General features: G+C 41.2%; 1 protein-coding gene across 1 annotated transcript in view; it reads left to right on the forward strand.

Annotated features, from left to right (window-relative positions):
* Positions 1-1,911: 1,911 nt before the first annotated feature.
* Positions 1,912-18,954, forward strand: part of LOC111982826 (flotillin-2) — a 44,212-nt gene continuing 27,169 nt past the window's right edge. Inside the window, exons 1-4 of the mRNA XM_024014438.2 lie at positions 1,912-2,129; positions 7,730-7,811; positions 13,960-14,050; positions 16,612-16,735. Of these exons, the coding sequence (XP_023870206.1) occupies positions 2,081-2,129; positions 7,730-7,811; positions 13,960-14,050; positions 16,612-16,735 (346 nt within the window). The 5' untranslated portion in view covers positions 1,912-2,080. The remainder of the gene's footprint in view (positions 2,130-7,729; positions 7,812-13,959; positions 14,051-16,611; positions 16,736-18,954) is intronic.

An 18,954-nucleotide genomic window follows, 5' to 3' on the forward strand; every position in this document is an offset into this window, starting at 1 on the left:
GGTGCAGCACCTGTAGGCCAAGTTTGGGAGGGCGCAGGTGGACCTGTTTGCAATGCACACTGGACATCTGGGCTTGGATGCTCTGGCTCACCATTGGCCAGGGCTGGAGCTTTACACATTCCCCCCTTTTCCCCTGATCCAGGCTGTGCTGGACAGGACCAGGATGCTGGTATCCCCATACTGGCCCAGACGACCCTGGTTCAGCCTTCTCATGTCCCTGTTGTCTGGGACACCTTGGCAACTGCACCTGAGACCCGACCTGCTGTCTCAGACCGGGGGAACTCTGTGGCATCCGAGACCACACCGCCTCAGTCTGTGGGCTTGGCCGCTGAACGGCACCAATGGTCCATGTTAGGACTACAGGAMGGCATAATGAACACCATGCAGAGCGCAAGGGCACTGGCTACAGTTGCACTGGCGGTTGTTCGGCTCTTGGTGCACTGGTATTGAGGTTGTGCACGAGTCATGCGGGTTGCAGTATGTCCTTCAATACCTGCAGTCTCGCTTGGATGAGGGCTTGGCAGCCTCTACACCGAGAAGGTATTTGGCGGCTATATCGGCCTGCCATGTGGGGTGGATGGACAGGCCAGTGGGGCATCATCCCTTGGTCTCCAGGTTTATGAAGGGGGTTTGTCGCCTAGAGCCCGCTCAATGGCAAGCTGGGATCTGGATGTGGTCTTGGCAGCTTTGGCAAAGCGGCCTTTCGAACCGTTGGAGTCTGACTCCCTGAAACACCTCTCTATGAAGGTGGCTTTTTTGGTATAATTTACTTCCATGAAGAGGGTGGGTGAGCTCCATGCTCTTTTGGTAAGTTCTGAGTGCTACCGGATGGACCCTGGTGGGAGGAGTATATCTCTCCGTCCCAACCGTTCATTCCTCCCGATGGTTCTGTCAGACAGGCATGTGAACATCTTTTATCCTGTCTGTTTACGACCCCCGGCAGTGGCAGGGGAGTCTGGTGTCCGACATGCTGTGCCCTGTGCGGGCACTGGCTGCCTATGAGGAGCGGACACGGTCAGTGAGAACAACAGACCAGCTCTTTGTCTGCTATGGTAAGAGAATCCTGGGGGATGGGCCATCAAAGCAAAGGCTCTCTCGCTGGATCGTGGACACGATTATGACAGCATACCGCTTGGCTGGCAGGCCAGTGCTGGGATCTGTGGTGGCACATTCAACACGAGGTGTGGCTGCTTCCTGGGCTCTACCGAGAGGAGTGCCCCTCACTGATATTTGTGCTGCGGCCAGCTGGGTAAATGTGGAACCTCCCTCTGCGGTTGGTTCAGCGATCCTGGGCGTTGCCTCCCTTTCCGGGGACTGTGCCGAGACCCCCCCCTTCCACATGGAAGGTTACATATGTAACCACGGTTATGTGAGCTATATGGATCACTCCAATCCTCTACGGTACTAGAGGCGCTTCAAAAATGATGTAGAGAACGTGTGTCGCGGCCATTGGGTCTATATATAGGGGCAGACCCCATCCATGACACAGGTGTACACGGGAGTAAATCTGTAAATCCTCACCTCGGATGTATCCCTCCAGCGCAGATTGATACCAATATATTTGACTGATCCATATAGCTCATATAACCGTGGTTACATACGTAACCTTCGTTTCACGCATGCCTTTTCTTACGATCCTAATAATTTACTTATGGATTTTGTTACAATCCTAACGATATGTATGTTCAACCTTTTGACAAGTATCTGGCTCCATATGTGTGCATCGTTGATACAGACAGGCAGGGAGAAACGTTAGTCAGATAGTAGACAGTAGATGCTCGCTACTACCATTGGTTATTACCGAAGACAGTACAGTTTAGAAAATGCTACTACCTAGCGGCTACGAGTACACACTGCATGGGAAGGGAGGGAGTCCCTGAAGTGGGCAGGGCAAACGTTAGCTAGCTAGGCTACGTCACAGTCTTGATTTCAGGCGAGGGCTTGCAGGAGATTGAATAGGAAGGTGGCAGAGACGCTGTGAATATTTACTTTTTTTAAATCGATTTAACCACACAACCAAAGTATATTACAATACAGAAGGGTTTCACGCATATTTGTGAGGATATATCACCGGAAGAAGATGGGTAGCTGCCTTACAGTTGGACCAAATGAAGCCGTGGTTGTTTCTGGTAGGTGTCCTCCCTGCATGCTAGRTAGCCAACAAAATGCGTAATTGTTATTAATGTATGATTATTTTGTTAACCTGTTCGTTTACCAAGTGTTTTCAGTTCATGTATAGCTGACTTTAGCTAGTTAATGAAACGGTAATTGCGTTGCTTTTGCTCGATGGATAAACATAAATCATGTCGCTTCACTAACGTTAGCTAGTTGTAACTAGCCCTTGATAATGTCTCAGTTATATTACATTACACATTAAGATACATTGGACGAAGGCGTCTTCTGTGGGGGAGTTTTATCTGTAGGGACAAGTTTTATTGTCTGGGTAGTTTTGTTTGGAGCACCGCTCAGTCTGAACATTAACACACATTGCTTGCAMTATGATTTGTGAAGCATAAGGACCTTATCTTTCATATCAGAGAAACCATCCTCAAAAAAACAAAATGTTACATTGATACACACCTTTTTATAGGGTTAGTGTTCCCACACAGCTATATTTCCGTGTTTACTGTTTACGGAAGACAGAGGGACCACCTGTACTAATTAGCTATCTAGCATGCGCCGAACACCTGTGTGTAACCGAAGAAGGCCACCATAAACGTGTTGCCGGCTGCAACATACTGTCGTCTGCAACTGTAATAAAGCCAGTTAAAACAGTATACGTTAAGTGTGTATTATGTTTGTAGAACCGTATCACAATTGAGAATCGATAGATGGAGTGTTTGGCTGCCAGGGCCAGTCTACCTCTGAAAATAACATACTCAGCAAAAATATTAACATCTCACTGTCAACTGCGTTTATTTTCCAGCAAACTTAAAACGTGTAAATATTTGTATGAACATGACAAGATTCAACAACTGAGACATAAACTGAACAAGTTCCACAGACATGTGACGAACAGAAATGGGAAAAATGTGTCCCTGAACAAAAGTAAGTCAGTATCTGGTGTGGCCAACAGCTGCATTAATTACTGCAGTGCATCTCCTCCTCATGGCCTGCACCAGATTTGCCAGTTCTTGCTGTGAGATGTTACCCCACTCTTCCACCAAGGCACCTGCAAGTTCCCGAACATTTCTGGGGGGAATGGCCCTAGCCCTCACCCTCCGATCCAACAGGTCCCTGACGTGCTCAATGGGATTGAGATCCGGGCTCTTTGCTGGCCATGGCAGTACACTGACATTCCTTGTCTTGCAGGAAATCACGCACAGAACGAGCAGTATGGCTGGTGGCATTGTCATGCTGGAGGGTCATGTCAGGATGAGCCTACAGGAAAGGTACCACATGAGGGAGGATGTTTTCCTTGTAACATAGTGTTGAGATTGCCTACCATGACAGACCCTCCATCTCCAAATCGATCTCGCTCCAGAGTACAGGCCTCAGTGTAATGCTCATTCCTTTGACGATAAACGCAAATCCGACCATCACCCCTGGTGAGACACAACCGCGACTCGTCAGTGAAGAGCACTTATTGCCAGTCCTGTCTGGTCCAGCGACGGTGGGTTTATGCCCATAGGCGACATTGTTGCCGGTGATGTCTGGTGAGGACCTGCCTTACAACAGGCCTACAAGCTCTCAGTCCAGCCTCTCTCAGCCTATTGCGGACAGTCTGAGCACTYATGGAGGGATTGTGCCTTCCTGGTGTAACTCGGGCAGTTGTTGTTGCCATCCTGTACCTGTCCCGCATGTGTGATGTTCGGATGGACCGATCCTGTGCAGGTGGTGTTACACGTGGTCTGCCACTGCAAGGACAATCAGCTGTCTGTCCTGTCTCCCRGTAGCGCTGTGTTAGTCGTCTCACAGTACGGACATTGCAATTTATTGCCCTGGCCACATCTGCAGTCCTCATACCTCCTTGCAGCATGCCTAAGGCATGTTCACGCAGATGAGCAGGGAACCTGGGCATCTTTCTTTTGGTGTTTTTCAGAGTAAGTAGAAATTCCTCTTTAGTGTCCTAAGTTTTCAGAACTGTGACCTCAATTGCCTACAGTCTGTAAGCTGTTAGTGTCTTAACGGCTGTTCCACAGGTGCATGTTCATTAATTGTTTATGGTTCATTGAACAAGCATGGAAAACAGTGTTTGTTGAACCCCTTACAATGAAGATCTGAAGTTATTTGGATTTTTGTGAAWTATCTTTGAAAGACAGGGTCCTGAAAAAGGGYCATTTCTTTTTTTGAGTTTATAAGGCCCTTGGACCTTAAGAAGTAACAGTAAAGTTAGGCTCCTTAATAGTACATCTTGGGCTATGTTGTTACCAGCTGATTAACCAACCTGGTGTCAGAGCATTTCATATTGTTCTGTACGTAAATATGAGATACCATTTAGTATGATWTGTTTTGTATGGTAAAGTGGAGTCTGGTAAAGTATGGTAAAGTAAAGTCCTCATGGGAGGAAGGGGAGGACCATCCTCAGTGAATTTCATAAAAACAAAAATATTGAAACATTTAAAGTTGTCCTGTTTTAGATAAAACTTTAGCAAATAATTGATTAAAACACACTGTTTTGCAATGAAGGTCTAAAGTAGCCTCAGCAGCACTCTCTAGGGTCACACCAAGCTGTAGCTGGAGGACAGCTAGCCTCTGTCCTCCTCTGGGCGCATTGACTTCAATAAAAAATCCAGCAGGCTCTTGGTTCTCACCCCCTTCCATAGACTTACACAGTAATTATGACAACTTCCGGAGGACGTCCTCCAACCTATCAGAGCTCTTGCAGCATGAACTGACATGTTGTCCACCCAATCAAAGGATCCGGGAATTAATCTAGTACTGAAAGTATAAACTAAAGCTAGCTAGCACAGCATAAAATGTGGTGAGTAGTTGACTCGGAGAGAAAGACAATTGTTAAACAGTTTTGAACAAATGTATTTCTTCCAAAATTTAAGGAGACGCAAGAGAGCGCTAGCTATATTTGGTTGAATTTTTTTTAAATGTTCATTTAGCTAGCTGAATGCCATCAGCTAGTTTAGCCTATTCAAACACCTGGCTCAAACAGAGAGGGATGTTATGTTAGCTAGCTGGCTATGGCTATCCAAAATTGGAACTCTTAACAAGTCAAGGTAAGCTTTTGGTTTAATAAATMTATTGCCCCCGGGGCCTGCCGTTGTAACTGTTGAACTGCGTTCTGACTGTACACTACTGCATGATTGTAGCGGGTTTACTAACCCATTAGTTCCAGTAGCTATGTTGACTGTGAGGTGACAATGATATAGGCTCTGCGTAGTGGTTAGCAGTCATGATATGGTTTGGCTTGAAAGGTTTTTTCGCCCGGTCACAGACAGCTTATCTGTGGTGCACATAAGTCCACAAGCGAAGGGAAAAGGTGAGAGGAGAGCGAGTATATGGTTGCGAGATGGAATGATATATATATATATATATATAAGGAGCAAAGTGATCATGCTCTTTTTATATGGCTGCTATGAAAGTGAACTGTGTTTGCGTGTGATCAGGGGTGTATTCATTCCAATTCTGTTGAAAAATGCTTCTTAAACGAAAGCAAAAGGAATGGGGATAAACATACCTGAATTTGTCCAATGAACTAATTTGCCAATTTTGGACTAGTGATTACACCGTAGATCAGCTAGATGCAGGCAAGAATGTGCAAGGAGGTATTGAATGTGTCACTGTCTGTCACCTTGATTACTCAATTCTCTCYACCTGTGCACTTAGATTGTAAACTTTTATTCATAGGCTAGGTTGTAGCAACCTCATGGTGGGTACAGGGGAAATTTTAGTATCATGCAGTAGCCTAAACCTATCAATGTTACATTGAGCTGGGTGAATGGAATACGAATGAGTCATCCAATATGCTGTAATAGAAATGTCCATGCTCGTAAAAAAAATAAAAATAATCATCCTCATCTTAAGCGGCASCGACCGCCACTGGTATGGTATGTATTAATTTGTGGATGTCCATCACCCAATTCATGATATGTTACGAATTACAATTTGTATTATATGTTACGAATTTCCAAAATATATTGTTATACAATACATTATGAATTTGAAAAACGTACAATATGTTAATAATTCTAGCTAGGTGGCTAACTTTAGCTCGGCTATGGGTTAGCTCGGCTAGCTCGGCTGAGCAGCTAACCGATCGCTGCAGCTGTACATAGTCCATCTGTAAACAGCCCACTCAATTTACCTACCTCATCCCCTTACTGTTTTTATTTATTTACTTTTCTGCTCTTTTGCACACCAGTATCTCTACTTGCACATGATCATCTGATGATTTATCACTCCAGTGTTAATCTGCTAAATTGTAATTATTCGCTGCTATGGCCTATTTATTGCATACCTCCTCATGCCTTTTGCACACAATGTATATAGACTCATTTTTTCCCCTACTGTGTTATTGACTTGTTTATTCTTTACTCCATGTGTAACTCTGTGTTGTCTGTTCACACTGCTATGCTTTATCTTGGCCAGGTCGCAATTGTAAACGAGAACTTGTTCTCAACTAGCATACCTGGTTAAATAAAGGTGAAATAAAAAAATAATAAAAGGGTTAAGATTAGTAGTTAGGTTAAAGGGTCAGGGTTAACTAAAAGGGTTAATGTTAGGGTTAGATAACATGCTAAATGTATTAAGTAGTTAAAGTTGCTAATTAGCTAACATGCTCATGTTGTCAGTGATGAGATTTGAACTCGCAACAATAAATCGCAAACAATTCACACAATGAAGTTATGAAACAATGAATGTGCACAAGTTGGCTGGAGAGTGCGCATTCTGGAGAGAGAAGTGCGTTGTGCATTGTCAATCTGACGTCTGCATTGGCCATGCAGCATTTACGGTGATATAGCTTCAGCATAAGTCAGGGTATTCATACMTCTTGCACTTCACAGAGCAGTGCAGAGCTGTTGTCAAGTAAGTGAATGTGTGTTTATACAAGATCTACCGCCCCCACCTACCGTCAACCAATCATGTCAATGTGGAGCTATACAGAGCCCTCCGCATTGTTACAACATTTGGGAGGAGCATTGCAATACTGTACAGAGCTCAAATTGGACTCTGCATTCCTCTGGAGAATCCGCAATTGTGTCAGACCCTCGATATGGAGCCTCCGCCCACATTTTCGGATCAAGCGTAAATTGGCTTTTAGTCTAGGCCTCCGCAATGGATTAGTTCACTGAGATCGGCACACAAATATGTGTTTTAGTCAAGCAGTAACACACAATCTCGGTCGAACAAACAGCCTAACGACCAAACACTCGACCAGTCGACTAATTGGGGTCAGCCCTAAGCTAAATAATATATTTTGATTGGTTTTGTTACTACATCCTTAGCTATATACACTGTAATAGGATCCTCACTTAGCTTCCAAGGCCAAGGGATTTCTGAGCTTGCAGGGAAATTATACACAAGGCTAGGTAATCATGTAGGCTACCCTTATAGAAGTTTGAGTAGCCTATACCTAAACATTTTACATTTGGCCCTGTAGTAACATAGCTAGTGCAGGGCAGCAAGACAAAGGACTTGTTGTGCTAACAACCTAAGAAGGTCTCGGACAAGTGTGTCAACTGAGTATCAATAATGAATGCTGATGAATGATGAATTCTTTCCCCAATGGAAATCTTGTGCCACTGACTCACGCCTTGTCTGTTTAATTTTTCAGGTGCCTGTTGTGGCTCAGATGAGAAGACCTACATGGTGGGGGGCTGGGCCTGGGCCTGGTGGCTCATCACTGACATTCAAAGGTGAGACCATTGATGATGGCATAGAATTGTCTTCATCTATCAGTCTATCAGCAGTTATGGGTTGTTTTGCTAATGGTCTGGAGGAGGCTTGTTTTATTTCTTCAATGGCTAAATAATCCTACACGTTTCCATACAAATACTAAACTGGATAAAAGGGCTTCCTGAGGTTTAGAAACCCACTATTATTTATGAACACGGATCCAACAGGTTATCCAACATTTTAGATTTCCACAATGATAGCCTATAATTCACTAATCACACCCATCTGCGGCCTGACAATCAGCCAGGAGGCGTGCGTGAAAGACTATTTTATTCTGTGCCACACTTTACTTACTGACCTACATTGTGTTAATGAGTTCTGGATGTTTCAAATGGAGACACTGCAAAGGACACTTAGCCTCACCTTCTTAAACTACAGTACACATTAGAGGTCGACCGATTATGATTTTTCAACGCCGATACCGATTTTAATTTGCAGGAACAAAAAAGCCGATACGATTAACCTTTTTTCGGCGGGCGTCAGGCCCGAACATCCTCGGTTGACACTTATGACAAACATCCAGCTCAAGTGCAGGTAGGCGCGCAACTTCAACAGCTATTTTTTTTTTAAATATATTTAACGTGCCACGACGATTAAACCAGTCCATATACAGCATATGAAAGGTTAGAACTTCTTGTGAATCAAGCCAACATGTCCTGATTTTTATAAATGTTTTACAGAAAATGTACATATGAAATAATTATGTTAATCTATATTGCTAACCATACGTTTACAAAACACTCACTTTCCTAAACACCGATCAGTTAACCTCCATCACCAGCTATACTAAATCCCGAATTAAATAAAGATATATTATAGCCACTAACGCAAGAAACAACTTCATATATATATCATGTCTATAAAATATTTATTGTATAGCATATGTTTTTTTTTTAAATGTCCGTATTTATGGTATAAATAATCTATAAAATTACATTTCAGCTACAATCAGAACATGCACCGAAAGCAGCCATAACATTTACAGACACCAACATCAAAATACCTAATTACTCCTCATAAACATATCTGAGAAATACATACTGTGCAGCAATTGAAAACAGGATTCTTGTGATTCAGACAATATTTCCGATTTATTAAATGTTTTACAGCGAAAACAAATGTAGCGCTATATTAGCATAGCCACATTAGCCAGACACACTTGGGCGCGCACGACCCAGTTACATGCACGACAGATATATGAAATAACATTATAAATTGGGTCTTACTTTTGCTGATCTTTCATCAGAATGTTGATCAATGTTCTGCTTTGTCCAGATGAGTCGTTGTTTGGATTTCATAATTGCAACTTTCCACCTTAATTTAGCATGGTACCGGTCCACTGGCAGGATCTGTCCAACATAAATAAATTCAGAGAACGGAACACGGCAACTCCCGAAAAAATTCAAATAATCTGATTAAACTTATATTGAAAAAACATACATTACGATGATATGGTCTCATTTATCAACTAAAAACCGAGCCGGAGATTGTTCCCGTCCAAAACGGCAGCAAAACAGAACCCAATGTCACTCCCAAGTCGCGCGTTTCAGACTTCCGGAATTGGTCGGTCACGCCAAAGAAAGCTATTTATTCAACCTCTAAACAAGATGAACACAAAACCTTCTCTCACACCCTCTTGACACCCAGAGGAAGGCGTCTGAAGTGTCCGTAGGGTCAACGTCAAATGACCATTTATAGGCATAACGTTAGAGAGACAGAGATTTCTGACATCCTACTTCTGGTCAGGGAAAGTGCTGCCAAATGACTTCTGTTCCACTCAGAGAAAAATTTAAACGGTTTTAGAAACTAGAGACTGTTTTCTATCCAATAGTATTATAATATGCATATTGTAAGAGCAAAAATTGATTAAGAGCCCGTTTGAAAATTGGCACATATTTTCCAGTTTTTCCAATACGCCCCCTGCAGCCATAACAGGTTAATCGGGCGATTAAAAAAAAATAATATTAATATTTTTTAAATATATATATCTCTCATACACACACGTTTTGTAAAAATGACAATTGCAACAATACTGAATAAACAATGAACACTTTTATTTTAACTTATAATATCATAAATAAACAATTTAGTCTCAAATAACATGAGAACATATATGTTAAAACGAACCACCAGCATTCATGGGTCTTCAATATTCCCAGTTAAGAAGTTTTGGGTTGTAGTGCAGAAAGCAGAGCTTGTCTGCATGGTCCCCTGTCAGTCTGCTCCTCCGAAACACAGACCTTATTTGAAGTAGATCAAGACATTCTCTGTAAGAATGAACTGGTAAAATAACGAAGGAAACCCTTTCAATTCAGCCGCAAGTTATTACAGGAATTAAACGGTCGACTATTCTCTCAAAACCATATACCTTGACTAATCCGGAAACTATCACCTCGGAAACAAAACGTTTATGCCGTTCCGTATTTTATCTAACGGGTGGCATCCATTGAGTCTAAATATTCCTGTTACATTGCACAACCTTCATGTTATGTCATAATTACGTAAATTTCTGGCAAATTAGTTCGCAAAGAGCCAGGCGGCCCAAACTGTTGCATATACCCTGACTCTGCGTGCAATGAACGCAAGAGAATGACACAATTTCACCTGGTTAATATTGCCTGCTAACCTGGATTTCTTTTAGCTAAAATATGCAGGTTTAAAAATATATACTGGTGTATTTTATTTTAAGAAAGGCATTGATGTTTATGGTTAAGTACATATTGGAGCAATGACAGTCATTGATTGTTTTTTTAATGCTAGCTAGCAATTTACCTTAGCTTACTGCATTCGCGTAACAGGCCGGCTCCTCGTGGAGTGCAATGTAATCAGGTGTTAGAGCATTGGACTAGTTAACTGTAAGGTTGCAAGATTGGATCCCCCGAGCTGACAAGGTTAAAAATCTGTCGTTCTGCCCCTGAACGATGCAGAAAGTTCCTAGGCCGTCATTGAAATATAAGAATGTGTTCTTAACTGACTTGCCTAGTTATAAAGATTAAATAAAGAGTGTAAAAAAAAAAAAATAGGCAATCGGCCCCCGCACGAACACCTATTTCCGATTGTTACGAAAACTTGATATCGGCCCCGATATTAATCGCCATTCCGATTAATCGGTCGACCTCTAGTACACATTCACTCTTCTGCCTTTTTTCCGGTGTCACTTGGCCAATTCTTACCTTCCTTTTCGCTGTAGGTTAGCTGCTGTCCTCTGCGGGATTTCAGCCGTAAGAAGTTAATAAACAAACGGGATCGATATGACAACAGCCAGTGAAAGTGCAGGGCGCCAAATTCAAACGGAAATCTCATAATTAAATTCCTCAAACATACAAGTATTTACACCATTTTAAAGATAAACTTGTTGTTAATCCCACCACAGTGTCCGATTTCAAAAAGGCTTTACGACAAAAGCACACCAAACGATTATGTTCTAGTCACAGAAAAACACAGCCATTTTTCCAGCCAAAGAGGAGGCAGAAAAAGAGATAAAATGAATCACTAACCTTTGATCTTTGATATTTTGTTCGATAAAGTTCATATTTATATCCCAAAATCTGTTTACATTGGCGCGTTATGTTCAGTAATGTTTTGCTTCCAAAACATCCGGTGATTTTTGCAGAGAGCCACATAAATTTACAGAAATATTCATAATAAACATTGATAAAAGATACAAGTGTTATGCATGGAATTAGATCTCTTCTCCTTAATGCAACGGCTGTGTTCAGATTTTTTTTTAAAGCACCCCGTGCAATAATCTGAGTACAGCGCTCAGACACAAAAACAAGCCATACAGATACCTGCCATGTTGTGGAGTCAACAGAAGTCAGAAATAGCATTATAAATATTCACTTACCTTTGATCTTCATCAGAATGCACTCCCAGGAATCCCAGTTCCACAATAAATGTTTGTTTTGTTTGATAAGTCCATTTATGTCCAAATACCTCCTTTTTGTTGGCGCGTTTAGTTCACAAATCCAAATTCATGAGGCGCGAGCTCTAGGTCCAGAGGAAAAGTAAAAAAAGTTCTGTTACAGTTTGTAGAAACATGTCAAACGATGTATAGAATCAATCTTTAGGATGTTGTTAACATAAATCTTCAATAATGTTTCAACCAGAGAATTCCTTTGTCTTCAGAAATGTAATGGAACGCAGCTAACTCTCACGGGCGCACGCGAGACTGAGCTCATGGCACTCTGCCAGATCTCTGGTTGAAACAGCTCTCATTCTCTCCCCCTTCACAGTAGAAGCCTCAAACAAGGTTCTAAAGACTGTTGACATCTAGTGTAAGCCTTAGGAAGTGCAATCGGACCAAATTTATACTATCTTGGATAGGCAAAGAGTTGAAAAACTACAAACTTAAGATTTCCCACTTCCTGGTTGGATTTTCTTCTCAGGTTTTTGCCTGCCATATGGGTTCTGTTATACGCAGACATCATTCAAACCGTTTTAGAAGGTTAGAGTGTTTTCTATCCAAATCTACTAATAATATGCATATCTTAGCTTTTGGGCCTGAGTAGCAGGCAGTTTACTCTGGGCACCTTATTCATTCAAGCTACTCAATACTGCCCCCCAGCCATAAGAAGTTAACTGACTCTAAGGCATTATCCCCTGGGTTTACATGAAAGCATGCAATGTTTAGGTTTTCTTCAGGTTATATTTGTCAGGTTTGCTCAATAGCCAGTAACTAGTCTCTAGTCGTTTTGGCCGTGTGTCAAGGAAGTGTGTGGCAATAGAGGTAATAAATCTCCAGAAACAAACGTTCCACTATAGAAATATTCCATGGCTGAAATGTCGCCATTGTGAAACTACTCATGTGACTTCCCAATAATATTTATTCAATGATGAGAAGATATTTCAGCTGAGCCTCAATTATCCCATTACTTCTGCTACAGATGTTTTGTCAGTGACAACAGTGTCCCATAATACTGATTGTCAAGTTTTGACCTCTTTCTTGTGCAATTCCCCACTTGAAAAGGACAGTCCCTCCACATGAAGATTTTAACTGGATTTCACTCAATAAACAGCCATGGAATCAGTTTTTTGTCTTTTATTTACCATTCTTTGGTTGGCAGTAAACAGGTGAAAAACCTCAAAAAAGAGATGACAAATACAAGTTACTATTTGAGTTGACAGCCCAATCAAATACACAAAATTATCCACATTCACTCCAGATAAACACATTTCTGCCACCATAAAACACAAGGTTTCCACTTTTAAGCAAATGTTTCCCAAAATAGAAACCCACCATTTTTTATCAAATGAGCAGAATCAGTATATTTTCTCTGAATTTGCATTTTAGCCAAATACATTCTAAATATTTTTTGTAGTAAAAAATTACATTTATTTTCTAATCAGTAGTTTTAAGCAGACAAATCTTAAWTTTTTTWGCCAAAGATGTTTTAGACTATACATTTGTTACTGAATTAAGAACTTGGTTTACTAAGATTTCTACAAAGTTTAAATTACTTTTAACCATTTCAAACAAGTTCTTTGTCAACAATGAATTTGGCTCTTCTTACTTTTCCTTTATACCCCACAAACAACATTTGAAGTTATAAATACCACTGCAAAAGTCCTATCAAAGTTAAGAGTTAAGAGTCTGTGTTTTCCAGAGTATCATTAGCAGTGCACTGCTTGAGTCAGTCTAGCCAAGCATGGCTAATATGGCGTCTTTCACAGTTTTGTGGAGGGCTTGGACTTGCACAGTCACCTTGATCACAAAGATGAAGTTTCCTTGGTCTTGTGGTGTTATAAATGCTCCTTTCACTGCGGTCTAAAGACAACAGCAGAGCCAGGTGCTGGCACGCCCAGATTGCCTGGAAGATTTGTTCCACCTGGTTCACCACTGATTGAAGGAGGAGGAGTTTCACCACTGAGGAGCTCCCAGGCAGTTTGTCAGCACACTGATACAGAGCTTTTTTTCTCCTCTGCCTGTTAACTTCAGGATTGGTGGGTCCTTGCATCCATAGCTCTATGAATTTGAGTGGTTGCATTTCTACAGCCCCATCGCATACCTTTTTACCCAAACAGTGGGAAGAGAACGTGTTATTGTTTGAACTGCAGGTTGCCCCTTTAAGGTCTGCATTACTTAAAATACTGTTTTTCCTCAAACAGGATTACACTGGAGATTATGACACTCCAACCTAAGTGTGAGGATGTTGAGACTGCTGAAGGGGTCGCCATCACTGTCACTGGGGTGGCACAGGTAAATAATACAATGCTGGAAAGAGACCAGTTACCACCATGACATGCCTCCGTCGTTTGTCTCACAAAATGTGTTGTCAGTGAGAAGAGTGACAAAGTATAATTTTGTCAATTGTATTGAATTGGAAAATACCGTTGAAGTCGGATGTTTACATACARTTAMGTTGGAGTCATTYAAWCTCGTTTTTCAACCACCCCACAAATTTCTTGTTAACAAACTATAGTTTTGGCAAGTCGGTTAGGACGTCTACTTTGTGCATGACACAAGTAATTTTTCCAACAATTGTTTACAGACAGATTATTTCACTTATAATTCACTGTATCAAATTCCAGTGGGTCAAAAGTTTACATACACTAAGTTGACTGTGCCTTTAAATAGCTTGGAAAATTCCAMAAAWRMATGTCATGGCTTTAGAAGCTTCTGACAGGCTAATTGACATAATTTGAGTCAATTGGAGGTGTACCTTTGGATGTATTTCAAGGTCAAACTCGATGCCTCTTTGCTTGACATCATGGGAAAATCTAAAGAAATCAGCCAAGACATCAGAAAAAAAATTGTAGACCTCCAAGTCTGGTTCATCCTTGGGAACAATTTCCAAACACCTGAAGGTACCACGTTCATCTGTACAAACAATAGTACGCAAGTATAAACACTATGGGACCACACAGCCGTCATACCGCTCAGGAAGGAGATGTGTTCTGTCTCCTAGAGATGAACYTACTTTGGTGCGAAAAGTGCAAATCAATCCCAGAACAACAGCAAAGGACCTTGTGAAGATGCTGGAGGAAATGAGTACAAAAGTATCCACAGTAAAACAAGGTCCTCATATCATTCATAACCTGAAAGGCCGCTCAGCAAGAAGAAGCCACTGCTCCAAAACCGCCATAAAAAAGCCAGACTACGGTTTGCAACTGCACATGGGGACAAAGATCGTACTTTTTGGAGAAATGTTCTCTGGTCTGATGAAACAAAAATAGAGCTGTTTGGCCATAATGACCATCATTATGTTTAGAGGAAAAGGCGGAGGCTTGCAAGCCGAAGAACACCATCCCAACCGTGAAGCACGGGGGTGGCAGCATCATGTTGTAGGGGTGCTTTGCTGCAGGAGGGACTGGTGCACTTCACAAAATAAATGGCGTCATGAGGAATGAAAATTATGTGGATGTATTGAAGCACATCTCAAGACATCAGTCAGGAAGTTAAAGCTTGGTCGCAAATGGGTCTTCCAAATGGACAATGACCCAAGCATACTTCCAAAGTTGTGGACAAAATGGCTTAAGGACAACAAAGTCAAGGTATTGGAGTGGCCATCACAAAGCCTGACCTCAATCCTATAGAAAAGTGTGTGCGAGCAAAGAGGCCTCCAAACCTGATTCAGTTACACCATCTCTGTCAGGAGGAATGGGCCAAAATTCACCCAACTTATTGTGGGAAGCTTGTGGAAGGCTACCTGAAACGTTTGACCCAAGTTAAACAATTTAAAGGCAATGCTACGAAATACTAATTGAGTGTATGTAAACTTCTGACCCACTGGGAATGTGATGAAAGAAATAAAAGCTGAAATAAATCATTCTCTCAACTATTATTCTGACATTTCACATTCTTAAAATAAAGTGGTGATCCTAACTGACCTAAGACAAGACATTTTTACCAGGTTTAAATTTCAGGAATTGTGAAAAACCGAGTTTAAATGTGTTAGGCTAAGGTGTATGTAAACTTACGACTTCAACTGTTTGTCTTATTTATAACTTTAACTGTTATTGATTTAATATCTCGTTGTGGCATACCAGTTTACAACTGCTGCAGTAGCTACTCCATGTACTGTAAGCTCTTTTTGTGTCACAGGACAGATTCTGTTCTGAGTATGAAAAATACATTAATGTAAACCAAGGACTAAATCCTTGTGTAAACTAACTTATAGCCTGTTAGGAATTTTGTTAATAAATAGTTAAAACAAATTCTAGCTTTAGATAAAACTATAACTAATTGAACTCTGCATGCCTGGGGAAAAGAGATTTGTGTTGTGGGTCATAAAATAAGCAGAAAGGGTCGTTAAACTATGGTTGAACTGACCCAACTTAGCCCTGAGGTGTTTAGATAAACTTTTTAGGTCTTCCATTATCTTGAGTTGTCTGCTAAAGTGGTAATCAATTATAGTGAGCCTTCAGGATAAATGATTATATGGTGTTTCATGTGAGTGCCCTGTGAGGTTAGAATGAACTTTTGAACCTGTTTTCTATTTGTCAGGACAATGAGACTCATTCTGTAACCTATGACGTCATATCTTGTATATAACCCTGTGTTTATGATCAAATGGCAGCGTGCTCCGAGAATAAACACTTATTATCTAATTTTGATAAGACTGTATCCTGTCTATTTTATGTTAATAAGTATCTTACAAATTCTTATAAATAGACAGATTGAATTTAATTAATGAGTACATTAGAGGAATTATTTAATTCCACTAACATAGCCATAGATCAAGTTAAAGCACAGTGATTCATATTTGCGCATGCAACCAGGCCACAGTCTGTCTTTCTAACCCTCCATCTTTTCTCCAGATCAAAGTGATGACAGATCATGATCTTTTGGCAATTGCTTGCGAGCAGTTTTTGGGCAAATCCGTCCCCGAAATTAAAGGAGTGGTTTTGCAAACCTTGGAGGGACATTTACGCTCAATTCTAGGTAAGGAGAATCTTTCCAAAGTGAAAATGATCTTTGTCTGTTATGGTCATCTGTTGATTTCAGCTTTGTTCTCTGTTAGCTGATGTAAATCAGTGGCTAAACCTCATTATACAACAGGTGGGTCTAATCCTGGATGTTGATTGGTTAAAACTGCATTCTAGCCTGTGTTTATTCCACAAGTGACCACCGGCTAAATGTATGATGTTGAAATGCCTATTTACTCTATTCCATCTCACATCAGCCCAGCCAGGCAATTTATACATTTGATACCCACTATAAAAAGCATCTAGACATCATCTCCAATTTCTTTTAGACTAGCATATATTCTCAACAGTGGAGATTTGTTTAAACCTTGCTGTCTGTCTCCGACATTTGCAACATTGTTTCAATATTGAAATTCGATCTCCAGCTGTTCCATAATAATGAACGTGTTGGGACGAGAATAATGGGCAGGCAGCTTTTCTCAGCCAGTCGAAATCATGAATCAACTGCCATCATTTTTATTGATATACAGGTATACAAAGAAATGTCAATAGAAAATGGGGGGGAAAGTTTAGCTAGTTTGCTGTCTTTCCAGCTTCAGTTTAAAGTAATTGTGTTAGCTGTGGTGTTGGCTAGCTTCTTTGAACAGCAGTGTCCTGGCGAGAGAGCACATTTTGTATGCCAGGCGAAATCGAACATCATTAGCTCATTGTTATGGATGCATCCAAATAAATGTCACTAGAAAACAGCTTAGACAAACGCAAATGCAGCTACTTTGTTGTTATTCTGGCTGAACTGTTTGCCGTGGCTAAGTTAGCCGTAGTTGGCTAGCTAGCAAGCACGGTATAAGAATGTTGCCAGCCAGTATGGCATTGGAACATTTAGAACGAACGACTGGGTTGCGTCTATAGATACAGAACAAAAATACTTGACTGGGTCACGTCTCTGGCAACCAAACCGATAGAACAAACGACCAGCCGGCTTGGGTAGCAACCTTAGATATCTGTCGGGACTGTATCTTGTGGAAGGATGAAACACTGGCTTCTCAGGCATTATCACTTAAYCGTTCCACACACGTTAACTTCTCTAGGATAGGGGGCAGCATTTTCACGTTTGGATGAAAAGCATACCCAAATTCAACTGCCAGCTACTCATCCKCAGAAGATAAGATATGTATATTATTAGTAGATTTMGATAGAAAACACTCTGAAGTTTCTAAAACTGTTTGAATCATGTCTGTGAGTATAACAMAACTTATTTAGCAGGCGAAACCCTGCTAAATAAGGTAAAGGTAAAGAATCCTTAACTGGAATAGTGCCAAAAGCAAGTCTTATGGCTATAGGTTTTGAGGAGCTGGCTGCTAAAGAACTCCCAAAAGGTTCACCGACATGCGCCTCAGACTCACTCAGATTGCTGCTAACAGTGATCCGCCAGAATAAAATGGAAACTTCCTTCCATAGACATCAAATCTGCCTTTTTGCAGGGAACAGCGCCGTCAAGGGACACATCCGACCTCGCCTGAAGCTAAGCGTGAAGGAACACTGTGGAAATTTTAAAAGTGTGTGTATGGCTTGGCAGATGCATCGCTCTACTGCTACAACAAATTCAAGACAACAATGCTAAGTACAGGTGGAAAAATGTCACCYGTGGATCCAGCACTCTTCTATTGGCTTGATCAAGACTGCAATGTGACTGGAGTACTTGCCTGTCATGTTGATGACTTCATCTGGGGTGGCTCACAGACCTTTGCTACAACTGTGATTCCACACCTCAAAGCTGTTATCCAGGTCGGCCACAAAGGAGCAGCTTGCTGACTGTCTGACTAAAAAGGGAGCATCCGGTCTTGTGCTCCTAAAGGCAATCAGTAATGGAAAGTGGCAGCTTGAGTAATACAATTAAAAACTTTGTCACACAACCCATTTGTAATGGGTAACTTAAATAATACTTGGGYCATTTAATTATGTTGATTTTTTGTCTTTAAAGAAAAGTGGGAGATTGTTAAGTTCATGTTTTAAGTATCCCTATATTTCTGTTATTACAGTGCTATCATTATTAGTGTGCCTGCGCAGGAGTCTCATTGTTGATGAACCTGGCCTGAGGGGAATGGAAACCATGTATTGTGCTAATACGGTTGAGTAAACGTTGTTAAACTGGAACCTTGTCATTTTGAGTTAGCGTCCCACATATCCCAGAGAATTTAACGTCCCACTTGAGCACCAAATTTTAAAAAAGAAATT

The sequence above is a fragment of the Salvelinus sp. IW2-2015 genome, linkage group LG22 (genome assembly GCF_002910315.2).
Source record: "Salvelinus sp. IW2-2015 linkage group LG22, ASM291031v2, whole genome shotgun sequence".
Lineage (NCBI taxonomy): Eukaryota > Metazoa > Chordata > Actinopteri > Salmoniformes > Salmonidae > Salvelinus > Salvelinus sp. IW2-2015.